This window comes from Misgurnus anguillicaudatus, chromosome 11 (genome assembly GCF_027580225.2).
Source record: "Misgurnus anguillicaudatus chromosome 11, ASM2758022v2, whole genome shotgun sequence".
NCBI lineage: Eukaryota > Metazoa > Chordata > Actinopteri > Cypriniformes > Cobitidae > Misgurnus > Misgurnus anguillicaudatus.
The window spans coordinates 23,507,415-23,524,522 of NC_073347.2; the positions used below are offsets into that span (position 1 = coordinate 23,507,415).

The window sequence follows — 17,108 nt, forward strand, 5'->3', positions numbered from 1 at the left end:
TATAACATTTTCAAAATCAAAAGTTATTATAACATTAGTTAGTGCAAGGACACGGTGGGCATTTGCGCATTTGGCAGACACTGTTTTCCAAAGCGACTTACAGTACGTTACAAGGTATACATTTTTGGGTCAATGACGTGACGTTAATTATTTTGTGTCTGTATGGTTCAATTAAATGTAAAATGGTTAACATTTCAAAATAAATTTGCAGATTACTTGCATACAGTGTCTTTTTTGAGGACCTAAAAGTCTAAAATTTCTGGTTTTATTTTATTTTGAAGGAATATTTGGGGGGTAATTGCAAAAATGTCAATGTGGTGTAACCGGTCTGTGTCAATTGGTGTAACTAGTATTTTTTAAATGAAAATATAAATATATATGCATAAAATAATGTGGAATAAAAATAATCTTCTAGTTTAGTGTAATATGATTTTTTTTACATACATTTTTACATCATTTGTCAAAGATTATTAAGAAAACAGAGCTGTTTTCAGCATATGTCAGGACAAATATTACAAAAACGCATTCAGATTTACATTTAGAAATAACTAATAAAATGATTTTTGGGTTTTTTGTTTGATGATTACGCTTACATTCCATGAAGGTGGATAAAATATTTAATATTTCTCATTCTTTGGCGCAATTGGCGGTTACACCATTTGACATTTTCAGGTCTTTTCAGTCTTAACTTTCATAAAAATGGTGCAAATGTATTTTTTATTGCATAAAATCAACATTAATTATTACAAAAACGCCTAAAAATTTACATTTAGAAATAACTAATAAAATGATATTTTAAAATGATTTTTTGTTTTTTTTGTTTGATGATTACACTTACATGCCAAGAAGGTGGATAAAATATTTAATATTTCTCATTCTTTGGCGCAACTGGCGGTTACACCATATGACATTTTCAGGTCTATTCAGTCTTAACTTTCATAAAAATGGTGCAAATGTCATTTTTTATTGCATAAAATCAACATAAATTATTACAAAAACGCATTAAAATTTACATTTAGAAATAACTAATAAAATTATATTTATTATTTTTTATTTTTTTTGCTGATTTCGCTTACATGCCATGAAGGTGGATAAAATATTTAAGGCTATGTCCACACGAAGCCGGTGCATCCCCTATCCGATCATTTTTTTTCCTTGCTCTAAAAAAAATAATCCGTACACACGAAACCACTGAAACCGACTGAAAGCGGTGTAATATATATGCCGGACCAGTATGGGGCGCTGTAATTCTGCCACAGATATACACGGAGAAGAAGACTTTGAGCATGCGCATAACCAACGTATGGTGTTGTCCATTATCGATTGTTGGTCACCACAATTGCATAGAAGCAATAGATTCTGCTGTAATAAAGCTAGTAGGCTTTAGTAGCTTCTGTAGCACGAACACAATCACGTAGTCCACCGTTATTGTTGCTGCTGTTACGTGTGACGCTTCCGACACGTGATGTGATGACGTTTTCGCTTCACAAAATATACGGATTGGCTGTACAGACGAAACCGCAAGTGTGTCGGTTTCAGATTTTTCCACTTTAGGACCCGGTTTCAAAAAATAGCGGATTCAGTCTCCCAAAACGCTGGATCCGTGTGGATGAAACGCCAATACGATAACAAATTTATACGTATGCAGTGATACGCGTCTCCGTGTGGACAGCCCCTAATATTTCTCATTCTTTGGTGCAATTGGCGGTTACACCATTTGACATTTTCAGGTTCATTCAGTCTTACCTTTCATAAAAATGGTGCAAATGTAATTTTTTATTGCATAAATCAACATCAATTATTACAAAAAGTATTAAAATTTACATTTAGAAATAACTAAAAATGATATTTTAGAAAAAAAAATTTGGGGGGGTTTGTTTGATGATTACGCTTACATGCCATGAAGGTGGATAAAAGATTTAATATTTCACATTCTTTGGGCGCAATTGGCAGTTACACCATATGACATTTTCAGGTCCATTCAGTCTTAACTTTCATAAAAATGGTGCAAATGTAATGTTTTATTGCATATCAACATAAATACACTATGTTAATTAAAATAAACCAGATGTGTGCTTTTAAAACAAGTTTTTAAGAAGACTTTTGAATTTCTCATCTTGCCAAACCGTTTTTGTCACTGACCCTTTTATCATCTGGTGTGCTCCCTGGGTTTGAACCTATGACCTTTTGCAGTGCTATGGCAATGCTGTACCACTGAGGGAATACAGGACCACGTAGCAGTGTAAAGGTGGAGTGCTGAAGCTTGTGTTTCAGTCCTACAGAAACCCTCATACTAACATGCTGTAGTTTTGACTGCCTACCATCACCACAGCAGGCTTTTCATACCTCCCCAACTCCCCTGTTTCAGAAGTGTAATAATTGGCCAGACGCAGACATCAGTATGTCCACTTAAACAAAGAATGGGCTTCCTTAAAATGGAGATTATTTTACACCAGCCTTTTTGTGGCAGAGGGGAATGTTCGCTGCCCACATATTCCTTATGCCTTGCAGGATTTACTCAGCAGGGTTCTGCAGCAGCAGACATTGGCTCTTTGTCGGATGAGCTCTTTGTCAACACACACACCAAAGCGACCTATTCAAATGGCGACCTCTGCCGCCCTCCGAAGACAATGCTGCTTCCTCGCTGCGAGTGTGGAAGAGGAGGTGTCCGCCACAAATTTAATGGTCTTCAAAGTGTACAGTCTCCTTTTTCAGAGCCGCCAAATATGGATGAAGCATTTATGTGCAAAGGATATAAAGAGCGTGTCCGTTTGTTAAAATTTGTTGTCGTGTCTCGTGCGCCACCGGTTGATGGAGATTTTGGGAGGGGGGCGGGTGGGTGTTCATTCTGAGAGGAGGATAAACATCCTCGCTCAATAAATAAAAAAGAGAATAAGCCTCTCTTTATTCAATTCTACCACAAAGCAGCCCCCTCTTGTGTGCGCCTTATTGGCCGGCCTGCTTGACTATTGCTTTCAGAGGTGCAGATCTGTTACATCTTAGTGGACAAAAGATGATGAAGAGTCTGGATTAGGACATACTGCTGTGTTGTGAGGAGGCCTTGATGCACACTGAGGTCTTTGTCAGAAGGGTAGATCTGTCCCAGAATGCACAGCTGCGTTCAGATCAGGGCACCTTGGGTTGTCCGGTGGGTTTTGCGGGACTGGGGGACCACTTTGCATATATTTTTTTGTGTATATTGTATATAGTCTGTGAAAACACGGCTAAAGTATTTTTTTATGATTTACTGTTTTCTACATAAAATTATCCTACATAATGCAAAAAAAAAACATACTGTGAAAATATAACCTTGATATCTTTAATATTGACTGAAGTGAAATCAAACTTTGAGCTTGAAATCTCATAATTAGATTTTGACTTTACCCTGGAATTCACAGACAGGGTCATGTATACTGGTTAATTATTTGAAGCAAATATTAACCTGTGCAATATTTGTGATTTGTTCTCCTCCAACAGCACTTACAGAATCCAGCCAATTTCCAGACGGCGGCCACAGAGTTACTGGACTGGTGCGGAGACCCACGAGCCTTCCAGCGACCTTTTGAGCAAAGCCTGATGGGATGCTTGACGGTAAGAGCAGCTGCTTAAGTCTTGTCCTCGTGTCAGGGGCCAGTGACGAAGGTTAAAGCAACAGTCATGCTTCATGTGTCCCTCTGCCCACCCATCTCTCTCTCTTTCTCTCTCTCTGGCTCTTCTCTCTAATAACCTCACAGACTTTCAGCAGAAAGATGCTGTTGTATAAAACTGAAGTGTGCTTTTTTAATTGAATACTTTCTCCTATCATGGCTTGAAAAAATATAAGCATACTATAAATAAGTCATTTGTAGGTTAAAAGGTCAATTATGACTTTATCAATTAGTTAGCATCCTGACCTTGCCTCAATACAGGGTAAAAGTTTACACTCATTAAAAAAGGTAACAAGCTGTCACGGGGGTACCCTTTTAAAAGTACACTTTTGTCCATAAAGAGTGCAGATTAATATCTCAAAGTTCAAATTGCTACCAAAGGTATGGATATCTGTACCTAAATGGTACATATTAGGACCTTTATAAAGGGTACAACCCCCGGTGACAGCTTTTGTACCTTTATTCTGAACATGTAGGGCGCAGTTCAAGAAACCTGTTTGAATTGTTCTTGCAATGTCATTTTGTGATGCTAATAGCATGCCAGTTACTTAACCTTTGAACATGGAGTCGAATAGAGAAAAGCAGCCCCCATCCCACATTATTAGTGACTGTCATTGGCAGACTTCCAGTGTTTAGCACCCTTTCCATCTAAAACTGTCCTGTTTAGGTGCTTTTCATAGATGTACAGACTAGGCCTGCAACAAGTAATCAATAAAATCATTGTCAATGTATTTCATTATCGATTAGTTGGTCTGTGACGTCACATGCTCCCGCACCACCGTGTGACAGCACGGACACGCTAAAGTCGGGCCTGTTTCTTCATACAGCGCGAGCTGCGTGCACAAATTGAGGCACTTTTTCTTCATACAATGCTGCATGTTTATCAGACGCAGCTTGGTTAAATGCAAGGCAGCGTTGCCAGGTCCTCTGCCTTTTCGGAGTTCTGAATTGGGCTGCTTTTAAACCGTTTCTGCAGTTTGAGGTTTTTCTGCAGGTTGGAGATTAAAGGATTTGGTTCATTATTTGTTGATATTTGGGCTGTGAATAGTCATTGGCATGCTTTTGGACTTATTTTAAATGGCCATTGGGCTGGTTTTGTTACGCTGATCTGGCATCCCTGAGAGGACAATGAAGGAAGTAAAAGAGCAAATGAATGTTGGTTAATGAAGGTTTCATTTCCTTTAGTATAAGTGAGTTTGTATTTGTTTTATTGTTGTTGGGTTTTCATAAAAAAAGTATGAACCACTATAATAAAGTAAGGGGGAAATCCAGGTTTTTATTACTGTAACAAGGAATATACAGTACTGTGCAAAAGTTTTAGGCCACCACCACCAGACTTGTTGTTTTATAAGTTTTAATGTCCATCCATATTTATTTTTCTATCTATTTTATTAAGATTCAAACAGAAAATTCAGGAAATATGTAAAAAAAAAAAATAATAATAATTTTCAGGACTAAATGTCTTCTTTAGGTATCGTGGGTGTTTAGTGTGACCTCTCATGGCACTAAACACATCTTGAGCATTTTTGAGCAGAATGAAGTAAAAGGATTAATTTCTTTACATTTAGAAATTAGGATTTATTTTTATTTAGGTTTAAGAGATCCTGCTATTACTCAAGTGGAAGGGGAGTTTACCCTAAAAACTTGACACATCAGTTTACATTTTTATACAGTTTTAATACTATATACAGATTTTACGTCTTTTTTGGATGTATTCTATTAAAGAGACTGAGAAACAATTATATATGATCACTATAACATTACAAAAACAACAAATCTAATTGTGGCATGGTGGCCTAAGATGGGGGCCTTTTGCACAGTACTGTATATCACTTTCACATCATAATGGCTTATTTATTATTTTGTTAAAATAAAGTTAAGGATTATATTGAGTTTATTAATCTGTGGCTAAATTCACTTACCAGCACATCCCTAAAGACTTAATTATTTTTGTTTATTTATATTTTGACATTTAAAGATTTACTTTTTAAAAGCTGCACAAACATAATTTATATTTAAGGCTTAAAATAAAAAAATTTAAAAAATGATATCAGTAAAACTCTGTAACAGTGTGTGGCTTTTGCACGTTTAAAAGTACACTTCTTCATGTGAATACTGTAATTTAGTGCCTTATTTAGCTATAATAAGCTAAAAAAATTCTAATTAAGTAAATATTTGTTTTTATCCGATTTGTCGACTAATCGAAAAATAATTGCCCAATTAATTGATTATGAAAATAATCATTAGTTGCAGCCCTACAGACCTTTTATATTGAATTGACATTCTGGATGTTTTTAATTAATGGCTTTTGAAATAAATGTCAGCTTAAAGCAAACAGTAATTATTATTCAATAAATGGAAGCGTAACTCATTTAGAAAAAACCTCCCATAAGACTTTCAGCTTTATTCATTATAAACGAATGACTGTACACACTGTTATCAAGAAAAGAGTGCAAGACATGAAAAATTTGAATTTTCTTGCATTATATTTAGGCTGCTGTGTATTAATACAGTTAAAAAGAAAGGACACTTGACACTTTTCTTTGATGCACAGTAATGCAACCCTATAACACTAAATACCTCCAGATTTACAATGCAATATGTATCTACTCTATGTCCATGTACCCAGTTTCACATTTTATGTTTTAAAGGCGACACATCATGAAAATCCAACTTTTTAATATTTAAGTGGTATAGTTTGGTCCCCAGTGCTTCTAATAACTTAGAAAATCTAAAAAAGATCAACCCAGTAACTTAGTTTTGAATGTGAACAAATAGGTAATTGAAATTTGGCTCCCCCTGTGATGTCAGAAGAGGATAATACCGCCCCTTAATCTGCACTATCCAACCACGGCACTGCTATTTAGTGCAAACATCAGCTCATTTGCATTTAAAAGGACACACCCAAAACAGCACATTTTTGCTCACACCTTCAAAGTGGCAATTTTAACATGTTATAATAAATGATCTATATGGAATTTTGATCTGGGGACATCAAAGATTTATTTGACATCTTAAAAAATGTGTAATGTGTAGTTTCTTTCTGTTCTGGATATTGTAATCAATTTGTCTGATATAGTGGAGTCCCTCAGAGATCAGGGAGGAGCTTCTTCTCTCCAGGTGAGAATGGTGAAGAGAAGAAAGAACCGTGCATGTCGACTGACAGATGTGGACACCTCGTACATATTTCCCTTCAGGCAGCAGGTAGCTCTGCGTTCTCCGCAGACCTGCACATGGAGCTTTCTGCCATTGTCTCTGAGCTGCACAGTATCAGCACTCAGCCAAATGATAAATGACATCTCCAGACTGTCAGTAGCTTTACTGATGACAACTATCTCCGCCGTCCCGCTTTCTTTTCTCTTCAGCCCCTGCGTGTCGGCAGCACTGAGGGCCATGTGATTGGACGGTTCTCTCTTGCACTGTGGATAGAAATAAATGCGTTGTTTTTTTGTTTCTCAAGGACTGCGCATTGTCTTGCTGTTATTGCATAGCAATGCAGCAAAACTGTAAATGAGTAGATCTGTGAGGTTCAGTGACCCAAAATGTTTGGTTGAATCACTTAATATTTTTTGGCCTGCATTCTAAGAAAATATATTGGGTGGAAAGGCTTATGTGAGGATGCGTTTGTGAATGTCGGTTGAGTTTATACCAGCCCTCGTGGCAGTCCGCCTGGCTCCTGCATTTGGCAAGAGCAGCTGCAGAAGGGAAATTAAAGTTTGGCAGGAGCACAGCAATGCCGCCTGTCCAAAATCCAAAAAGTGGAGGACCAAAATATCTCTACGTTTTCATTTTTATAGTTGTTCATCTGCTCTTAAGCCACCAGAGCATTTCTTGTCCGTTAAACCACAAATATGATCTGCCGGCACAGGTTTAATTTGTTATTTTTGTTGCACTGCTTTGGTAGCAGATGTGTGACAATTTATGATTAAGAGGAGTTAGGTTTGCACCCCGTGTGGAACATAAATTGCATGGCAAGCACCGAGTGTTAAGAATTGAGAAGGTTAGTTGGTGGATAAATGCAGTGCACGGCTGCAGCAGCGTGATACACGAGTCATTAAAGATCAGGTGCAGCAAAGATTTTACAGAAACAGATAATACAAATGGTTAAATGCCTTTTTCATGTCATATCAGTCCAATTTCTTTGGAAGATAGAGTAAAAATGTTTTGGAAAAGAGAGACATTTTAAACTTTACAATAAGGCTATGTTTGTTACTATTAGTTAATGCATTGGTTAACATGAACTATCAATGAACAATACGTCTTAACCTTTCGTTAAAACTTTACAGTTGTATCTGTTGTGTATCTGTATGAACATAAACTAGGGATGCACCGAAATGAAAATTCTTGGCCGAAACCGAAAAAGAGAAAACCAAGGCCGAAAACTGAAACACTGAATGAAATTATTATGCCAATTATTAGTACCATTGCATTTATGGCTATGACTGTGTACTAACTTTACAAGGGTTGTGACGTATCACAAAACTCACGGTTCGGATCACATTACAGTTTTTGAGGCACAGATCGGATTATTTTTCAAAAACGGGGTGGGAAAAATCTAATAACAAATAAAGAAATTGCAAACATTTATAAAAAAGAACAAAGTTGCACATTAAGTTAGGTCTGAAATTAGCATTAGGTACAGAAATCGAATCAAATGAATTATAACATTGTCTTTATTGTATAAATTAAATATAATTATTATTTTTAGAGCTACAGAAGTGCTTTCTCTTTGTCTTTGGTTGTTTGATTAACATTAATGACACAGACTTAAGTAGGTTACTTGAGGTTACTGTCTCTTTAAAGGGATAGTTCGGCCAAAAACGATATTAAACCCATGATTTACTCACCCCCAAGCTGTCCGAGTTGCATATGTCCATCGTTTTTCAGACAAACACATTTTCGGATATTTTAGAAAATATTTTAGATCTTTCTGTTGATTAAATGTAATGTTGCGGGGTCCAGCAATAGTCCACGACCTTCAAGTCCAAAAAAGTGCGTCCATCCTTCACAAATTAAATCCAAACGGCTCCAGGATGATAAACAAAGGTCTTCTGTGGGTAATCCGTGCGGTGTTGTTGTAGAAATATCCATATTTAAAATGTTATTAACGTTATAAACTACCTTCCGGTAGCGCCGCCATTTTGGAGTGATGCGCATTCAGGATGAGAGCTTACGCAGCGTACAGAGTTTCTCTGCTGCTGCTCTGTGCCCCCGCCCCCAGAATTTGTCATACGTCACTAAGAAAAGTGCGTACACTACGCTAATCCTCTCTCCTGAGTCTAAGATGGCGGCGCTACCGGAAGGTAGTTTATAAAGTTAATAACATTTTAAATATGGATATTTCTACAACAACACCGCACGGATTACCCACAGAAGACCTTTGTTTATCATCCTGGAGCCGTTTGGATTTAATTTGTGAAGGATGGACGCACTTTTTTGGACTTGAAGGTCGTGGACTATTGCTGGACCCCGCAACATTACATTTAATGAACAGAAATATCTAAAATATTTTCTAAAATATCCGAAAATGTGTTTGTCTGAAAAACGATGGACATATGCAACTCGGACAGCTTGGGGGTGAGTAAATCATGGGTTTAATATCGTTTTTGGCCGAACTATCCCTTTAAAGGGCCTGTAAGTAGGATTTCAAGTGTTTTATTAATCAAAATCAATGTCTTTATTCAAAAATATGTCCTTGTTGGTGTCAAATGACCTCTGCCAGTGATCTGACTTTTCTTTGTAAGCTTAGAATTTCTCCTCTTTACTTACATTGAATGGGTAAGTCCAAGGATGCATCCATATCGTTTCCGCCGTATTGATAAACTATAATAGCAGAGAGGGACAAAAAGCACTTGCCTACCAACGCGTTTCCACAACGCGTTTTCACGTGAACCAGCTGCAATGGACAAGGAGATCAGCGATTACATAACGGATACCGTAGTTGCAACACGCATTTGGAAAGGGGAGGCGCTAGAGAGCACTGTTTGTTTGAATGTAAAATACACTTCCACCACTAGATGGAGGTAAATCCTACTTATTGACCCTTTAAGACCAATTAAGCACAGACTGATTTCTGACTGTAATCTATACATACACTTAAGACATAAACAAATGTTTTTATTAGAAAAAGAATACTGTGGAGATCATTTTGTCTGTATGTGCCCTGTCAATAACAGAAATATTTTATGTTTTCTTGTTTTTTGAAACGCGTCTCTCGTATGCACTACTGAGTGCCCTTAAACGCGCGCACACGCGCAATCCCCAACACCGCAGCATAAACAGTTGCTCAACATAAAAACGTTACGTCGTTTTTCATTGCGTTATTTGCCAAATGTATGTTAATGTACAGTATGACACACATTAGCGCAACTCTCTCTAAAGTTTACAAGAGTCCTGATCGATCACGTCTGACACATTCAACCGCATGTGCCTACAGAAAGCTGCTCACTTTAGCGCCTTTTTGCGGTTAAATATGTCCACTCCGCAGATGTTGCTTCAGACAAGCATGTGCAGGTTGCGGTTTCTGTTTGCGTCATCACAACATTTCGGCCGTATTGTTTCGGTGATAAAAGTCTTTCGGACGAAAATGCTCTTTTGGGCCATTTTCGGCCGCAAATTTTCGGTGGCCAAATATTCGGTGCATCCCTAACATAAACAATTACATTGCCATTTAACTAACATTAACAAAGATGTTAATAATGATAAACTATATTCCTCATCATTAATGTTAGCTAATACATTTACTAATGTTAACAAATGCAATCTTAATGTTAAGTGTTATCATAAAAAATCAATCATAAATATCAAAAAAGCACTTTAGAAATATTAAACTTTATAAAATATTGCAAAAAATGCATACAATTCTAACAGACCACTTACATGATCCTTTGAAAATGATTAAGCTGATAAACATGGATATGTTGAACTTCAAATCATTTTCAATAGAATAGAAAACATTCAATAGAATAACTTTACGGTTTATTAAAAGGTTTACGCTGCCAAAATCACAGAGGATACTTTCAATTCATAAAAATCTCCATCCCTGCTGTATACTTTCAAAAGCTTAAACATCAGATTTTACCCAATACAGTGTTGGTTTAATAATCTGTGTAGTAGTTTTGTTACCTACAGTACCACTTATGTCTTACTTGTGGCTTTAGGATTTTATTTAAAGGCTTTTGAGATTGCCAACAATAATCACAAGATGCTTTGAAAAAAAGAGTTTTGAGTTGAAGGGGCCAAACGTGGGCTGTGGTGTCTGCAGATCAGGGCATTCAGTGAACAAACAGTAACGTCTGTGTACCAGTCGCAAGATCTCTGGGGAAAACTCATCAGTCGTGCCCTGCAAATATCAACACGGTCTTAACACTGTTCGGTATCAGTGGAGGTGGCTGTTTTATCTTTAAATACATTATTCATGCACTTATATAAATATTTCATATGATTGCACTAAAAAAGGGAAATTGCTCTTTTATGAGTAGTTTTTACAGAGATATTTGGTGTACAAGGAAGAGGGGGGGCTAGAGCCGAGTGATGTGCGGATACCGCCGGTTCTTTGTCTCCCGTGGGAGTCTGGGGTAGATTTTCAAGGAAGCTTAATTGCATATTGCTCATGTAGACTATTGAAAAATGTAATAGCTCCAATGCTAAAGAGTGAGTTTAGGACATTTCAAGCTGTGTGTTTGCATATGCAATTTCAGTCTCAACAGGTTCAAGTAACGGACACACATGTGCAGACAAATCTACACACTTTGACACACACCTGATTTCTCCTTACAGGTCGTAAGCCGGGTTGCAGCACAGCAGGGTTTCGATTTGGACCTCGGCTATCGGCTCCTGGCCGTGTGCGCGGCAAACCGCGACAAGTTCACCCCGAAGTCTGCAGGTAAGACCTCCACGTGTGGTTCTGTCTTTTCTGTGCAGCGTGTCGTTTCACTCATTATTTGCTATTAATACCAGACAACCACTCTGCCTGTAATGAATCCACATTTCTCATTCAGCGACATGACAGGAAATCTATTAATTGCGGCATTATACAATCACAGCACACGGCCATGCATTAGCATCCATTCACATTCCTTTGTCCCATCTCCTTAAGACATCACAAGGCGATAACTTTGCGAGGTTGTGACGATTTTACGCATGGGCTCTCGGCATGCCAAAACCGCCCTCGTATAATTCAACGATAAAGCTCCAGAGTTCACTTTCCAACAGTCATCCATCAGCAAAGCAGCATCGCTTTGTAATCAGCTCTGTTTGAAATCCTGACCTTCTCAGCCAAAGCTGAGTGTCCTGTTCTTGTACATTTGTCAAAGTGAACTGCAGACGGGCATCAGCCAAACAGAGATAGATGGTTGGCAATCTGTGGGGTTGAGGTGTGTGAGTGTACTTCATTTGAGAAAGCCTGACACGGCTTGCTGTTGAGAATGAAGATAAACTGTCCATTTAAACCACGGTTACTGCGGGACACCTTGGGTCTTCCAGAAGTGTGGTTTTTTTTCCTATTGTGCGGTATTACCTCATTTGTGATGGGTTCGTTTAGAGGCTCTCAACCTTGACGTGATGGGTTTGCATGAGATATTTTGTGAATAAAAAATAAATTAATTGTTCTAATTAGCGGACCAAAAAATGGCCTTTATTTCGGTTGAAGCATATACTCGGTGTATAGCAGTGGATTAATTCTAAATATTGGATGATAAAGAAATGTCTGGAAGTAGATATGAGTCAGACATCCTCTCTCTCAGTGCATCATGAGGGCATCCATCTTACCTCAATCATAAGGGCGTCTGCCGCCCCAGACACAGAGACGACAGTGGCACAGCTCAGTCTCATAAACCTGCTCTTTCCATCCCTCTCGTTTTCTGTCCCCCTTGATGCTTTACTCTCTTTCTCACTTTTTCTCTCTTTATCTGTCTTTATCACACAAACACACACACAGAAAGAGCAACAAAGACAAGACAGAGAGAGACAGAGAGAGAGAGAGAGATGCATATGGTGGGTCAGGGACTGGTCGAGAAAGTGCAGCCCCAGCGAAAAATCCAGTGACAGGCAGGATGGCGACAGAGGGGCGGCCACTGGACACCACACACCGGAGTTGAGTGTCTGGCTCACCCAGAGCCTGAGAGTGGCGCGACACACCCACATTACACGATCAATGCACAATCAGTGGGCTGCGGAGAAGCAGCCACTGCCTGCAGAATGGATTCGTCTTGTTTTGCTGTCTCTGTGATATACAATGCAGTTGCCACCTGACTGCGAGGGTGGGCGAAAGTCAGCCGCTTATAACCAGAAATACAGTTTTATCTTTCGTAAAAGAATGTTAAGCAGCTGAAATGTATAAATGCCAAGGGATGTCTTGAAAGGTTAATGCAAGTGATATAGTTTGAACTTTTGTAAATGTTACCTTGTAACAGTTGTAGTGATATAAAGTAGTCATTTGGATGATTTACTTGTGCTTAAGAGGAGATTTTGGCAATTGTGATAAATTAAGCGCACACATAAGGATATAAGGAGGATTTTATATCAAAGTAAATTTATAAAGGAAATTGTTTGGGTCATATTTCACACCGTAATCGAGAGTACAAAATAGTCTTAATATTTTACATAATGAAAATTATTATTATTATAATTCTCATTACTGAATGCAAAAAATATTATTATTATTATATTAATATATAAATATTTTTGTAACACTTTACTTGAAGGGGTCTTCATAAGACTGACATGACATCTTTATATTCATGACATGACACGTGCCATGAACATGAAGGAGATTTTATGCACGTATGACAAATGTATTTAAGTGTCATTTATTCAATTATGTAATTTTTAATGCAAAGATGACATTGTTTGAGATGTCTTTGTCATGACAACTTGACATCAACCAATACATCATAACTTGTCATGACAACTTGACATTACCAAGACAACATAACTGACCACTTTTAACAGTGATACAAATATAATTTGTCATTATAATGTCATTAAGTGTTAATAATCTGTCAAATAGTTTTATAAAATGAATATTTCTCTTGACCTCAACTACAGTGGTACAAATATAATGTGTCATTAAAGTGTCATTAACTGTTAATAGTCTGTCAAATAGTTTTATAACTATGTCATGAATATTCTTCAGTTCATAATGTTTTTTTTAAGTTTCCTCCATGTGTTTAACAAATAAATTCAACCATTCAATAATAATAATTAAAATTGATAAAATTTTATTGCATTTGGAAACCAATTCACCTAAAACTAAATAAAAACATTAAAATAATTATTTGAATTAATGTGTTTTGTTTTCTTCTATGTCAGAACCCATTTGTGTGAGGAAGAACAAGTTCTGTTAGTTGTCAGTTTTATATGTATTGTGCACATAGGTAAAGTTAAGTATAATATTTTGACTTGTCTCTTGCATTTTGTTAAGGTATTTAAAATTATTTGACATAGTATTAACACTTAATGACATTTAAATGACATTTTAATGTAACATTAACCCATAAACCTAAGTAGTTTCTTAAGTTTGATAATTATTTTGCTATGTCATGTTTATGACAGATTTATGACACATTATGATGTATTGGTTTATGTCAAGTTGTCAAAACAAAGACAGTCATAAACATGCATAAAATCTCCTTCATGTTCATGACACATCTCATGTCATGATTATGAAGGTGTCATGTCAGTCTTATGAACATCTTCAAGTAAAGTGTTACCAATATTTTTTATTTTTATATAATAAATTTATAATTAAATATTATATTATTTAAAGTATTTACATCTGGTAATATTTGTTATACATGGTTTAAAAATATATTTTAATTTAAATTGAAAGTAATTTTATTACAGCATTTAGATAAATGTAAATATCGAAAATTAAACAGTAATAAGACATTGTAAGTTGGTTAATTATGATAAAAATGTCATAATGCGAAAAATTGTAATGGCCCTAAATGGTCTTCATTTTCTCTATGCAAAATGTGAAGTCGGTCATGTGTTCGATTAATATTCTTCGAGCTATATTCTTAAACATATTTATCAGTGACGAAAGAAAGCGAAAACCAGTTCAAGATGAGAACAAATATTTGCATCCTATCTTCAGCCGATCTTTAAAAATGTGTAAGACGTGTGGTTTGCTGGTTTGTGAATACTGACCTCTCTGTCAGTGGGATCTAACAGTATTAATCTGTGATTATGGGAATTATCCATCCACTGTGTGTGTGTGTGTGTGTGTGTGTGCGTGCGTGCGTGCGTGTGTGTGTGTCTTATTGAGTCTGATCTGCTTTGCTTACATGCTATTAACAGACTTTTTTAACCCCGGCTATGGTTGGCACCCTGCTGCCAAAGCAATAAGATAATTACTTTGTCTAAAATCTCCCTCTTTAGTGCACATAGCTGCGTCTGTAACACTAAATACCCCGTCTGAGGAGCTTTTGTCGGGCATATGTTAATTTTGCACGCCATCACAATCGCATTTCCACAGCGTTTCAACAATATGCTGTCAGTTGCAACAGTGTGCTGTTTTAGATCAACATCAAATCTTTCCGCACCTGTCATGCTGATATTTAATCAAGAGCACATTAGTTGAGAGAGTGACAGCTAATGTGTTGGTCTATTAAGGCATGTTTCTCACTTGTATGAAGAAAGCCTGTCATTATTAAACATTTTCCTAAAAAATAAAGAAAATAAACTTTCCGAATTGCGTTTGTGTCCGCACACTGGAGAAAGTGCTGCATTGTTAGGAGTGAGATGTTGCGACAAGATAATTACAAGGTGTGTCTCAACTCTAAAGGTTTGTAAATGTCAGTTATTGAGTAAATTTGGCAAGAAGTGCAAAACACATTAAGCACAGGATTTTTAACAATGCTTTGGTTTTCTTTATAAAATCTGTTTTAGTCCCTTACATGTCCATTGCCTTATTCTCCAGAGTGGGCAAGTGGTTATACAGTATATAGTTTTGTAGATGAAAAAGAGTTGAAATGGCAGGTTTATTAACAACAATCTTAAGCAATGCCACTATCTTTTAATGAGTGCGTTATTTTTACATAAAAACATTTTCTGGCCTTATTTCTCCTTGTTTATTCAGATATATAGTCGTTTGACGCACCTGCTTATCAAAGTCAGATTGAAGCATTGGCAGTTCTCTGAGCGAAAGAAAGGAAACAGACCTCTCAATGCAATGTTGAGGAATGCTCCTGCTCTACATAGAAAGTCTGTCAGCAGGTTGTAAATCAGCCCAGCTGGAAGGCACGTCAGGAGAGCAACCAATCCGCCATGTCAAGGGTGACGGATCGTTTTCCAGCACCCAGCCGTAATTCACATGTCATGTACACACATGGTTTACAGAGAGGAGACAAGTGCAAATACACAAGAAACTCAAGTCCGGGGACCTCCCCGTTGGTTTGAGATACCACAAACCCTGCCCACCCCTCCGTCTGCTTCACACTTCAGAAATCTTTGAGTTTGCTACATCAAAGAATACAGTAGACAATTATTGGGTCACAGTCGTCTATGAGAATATCTAAAGCAGTGATATCTGTTTCACAGATTTTTCTACAGATTCTGTTCTTGCCTTCTGATGTAATCACTTGGCAATGTTTCAGTAATTTTCTTATGCTCCAGATCTGCTAGACTTTGCTCTTATAGACACAAGGGGCCTCATGCCTTTTTTATAGTTTATTATCTGCTCCAATATTTCTTTAATATAGTACACTGTCAGAAAAAAATGGTCCCTGGAGGTCACAGGGGTGGTACGCTTTCAAAAAGTACTTCATTGCACCTCAGACATACAGTACTGTGCAAAAGTCACCAGCTTTGTTGTTTTAGCAAAGTTTTAATAATACAAACAGAAATTCAGGAAATATGTACACAAAATAAAAATAAAAACAATTTTTAGAACTAAATGTGTTCTTCAGGCATCAGTCAGTATTTAGTATGACCTCTCTTGGCACTAAATAAACACATCTTGAACTTTTTTGAGGAGATTGAAGTCCTGAATTCATTCGATTAGAATTAGAAATTAGAATTTAATTCAATTTAAGTATAAGAGATCCTGCAGCTGCCAGCTATTGCTTAAGTGGAAGTGGAGTTTACCGTAAATACTTGACACTTCAGCTTATACTTTTACTATTTTTAATACTACATAAACATTTCCTGAATTTTCTGGTTGTATTCTATTAAAGAGACTGAGAATTAATTATATATGATCACGATAACATTGCAAAAACAACAAATCTAATGGTAGCAGCATGGTGGCTTAAGACTTTTGCACTGTACTGTACATATTTGTTTGCATATATGTACCAAAATTGGGAAATTATTTAAAAGAAATGTCCCAGTGTCAGCTTTTTTTACTAGACTGTACAGTAGTGTCAGTGGCACCTTACATTTTAAGCACAAGAAAGATGCCCTTGGGGAACATTTTAGTTCTCTGGGGACAGCCCCAGTATTTGGTCCCTATAACTG

The 17,108-nt window shown here is 36.9% G+C and overlaps 1 protein-coding gene across 4 annotated transcripts in view; it reads left to right on the forward strand.

Moving 5' to 3' along the window:
* The window catches only part of zmiz1a (zinc finger, MIZ-type containing 1a), a 156,204-nt gene that overhangs the window by 108,414 nt on the left and 30,682 nt on the right, over positions 1-17,108 (forward strand). For all 4 annotated transcript variants that reach the window (XM_055171100.2, XM_055171105.2, XM_055171099.2 and 1 more), the window contains exons 5-6: positions 3,478-3,591; positions 11,427-11,532. In XM_055171100.2, coding sequence (XP_055027075.1) covers positions 3,478-3,591; positions 11,427-11,532 — 220 coding nt within the window. The remainder of the gene's footprint in view (positions 1-3,477; positions 3,592-11,426; positions 11,533-17,108) is intronic.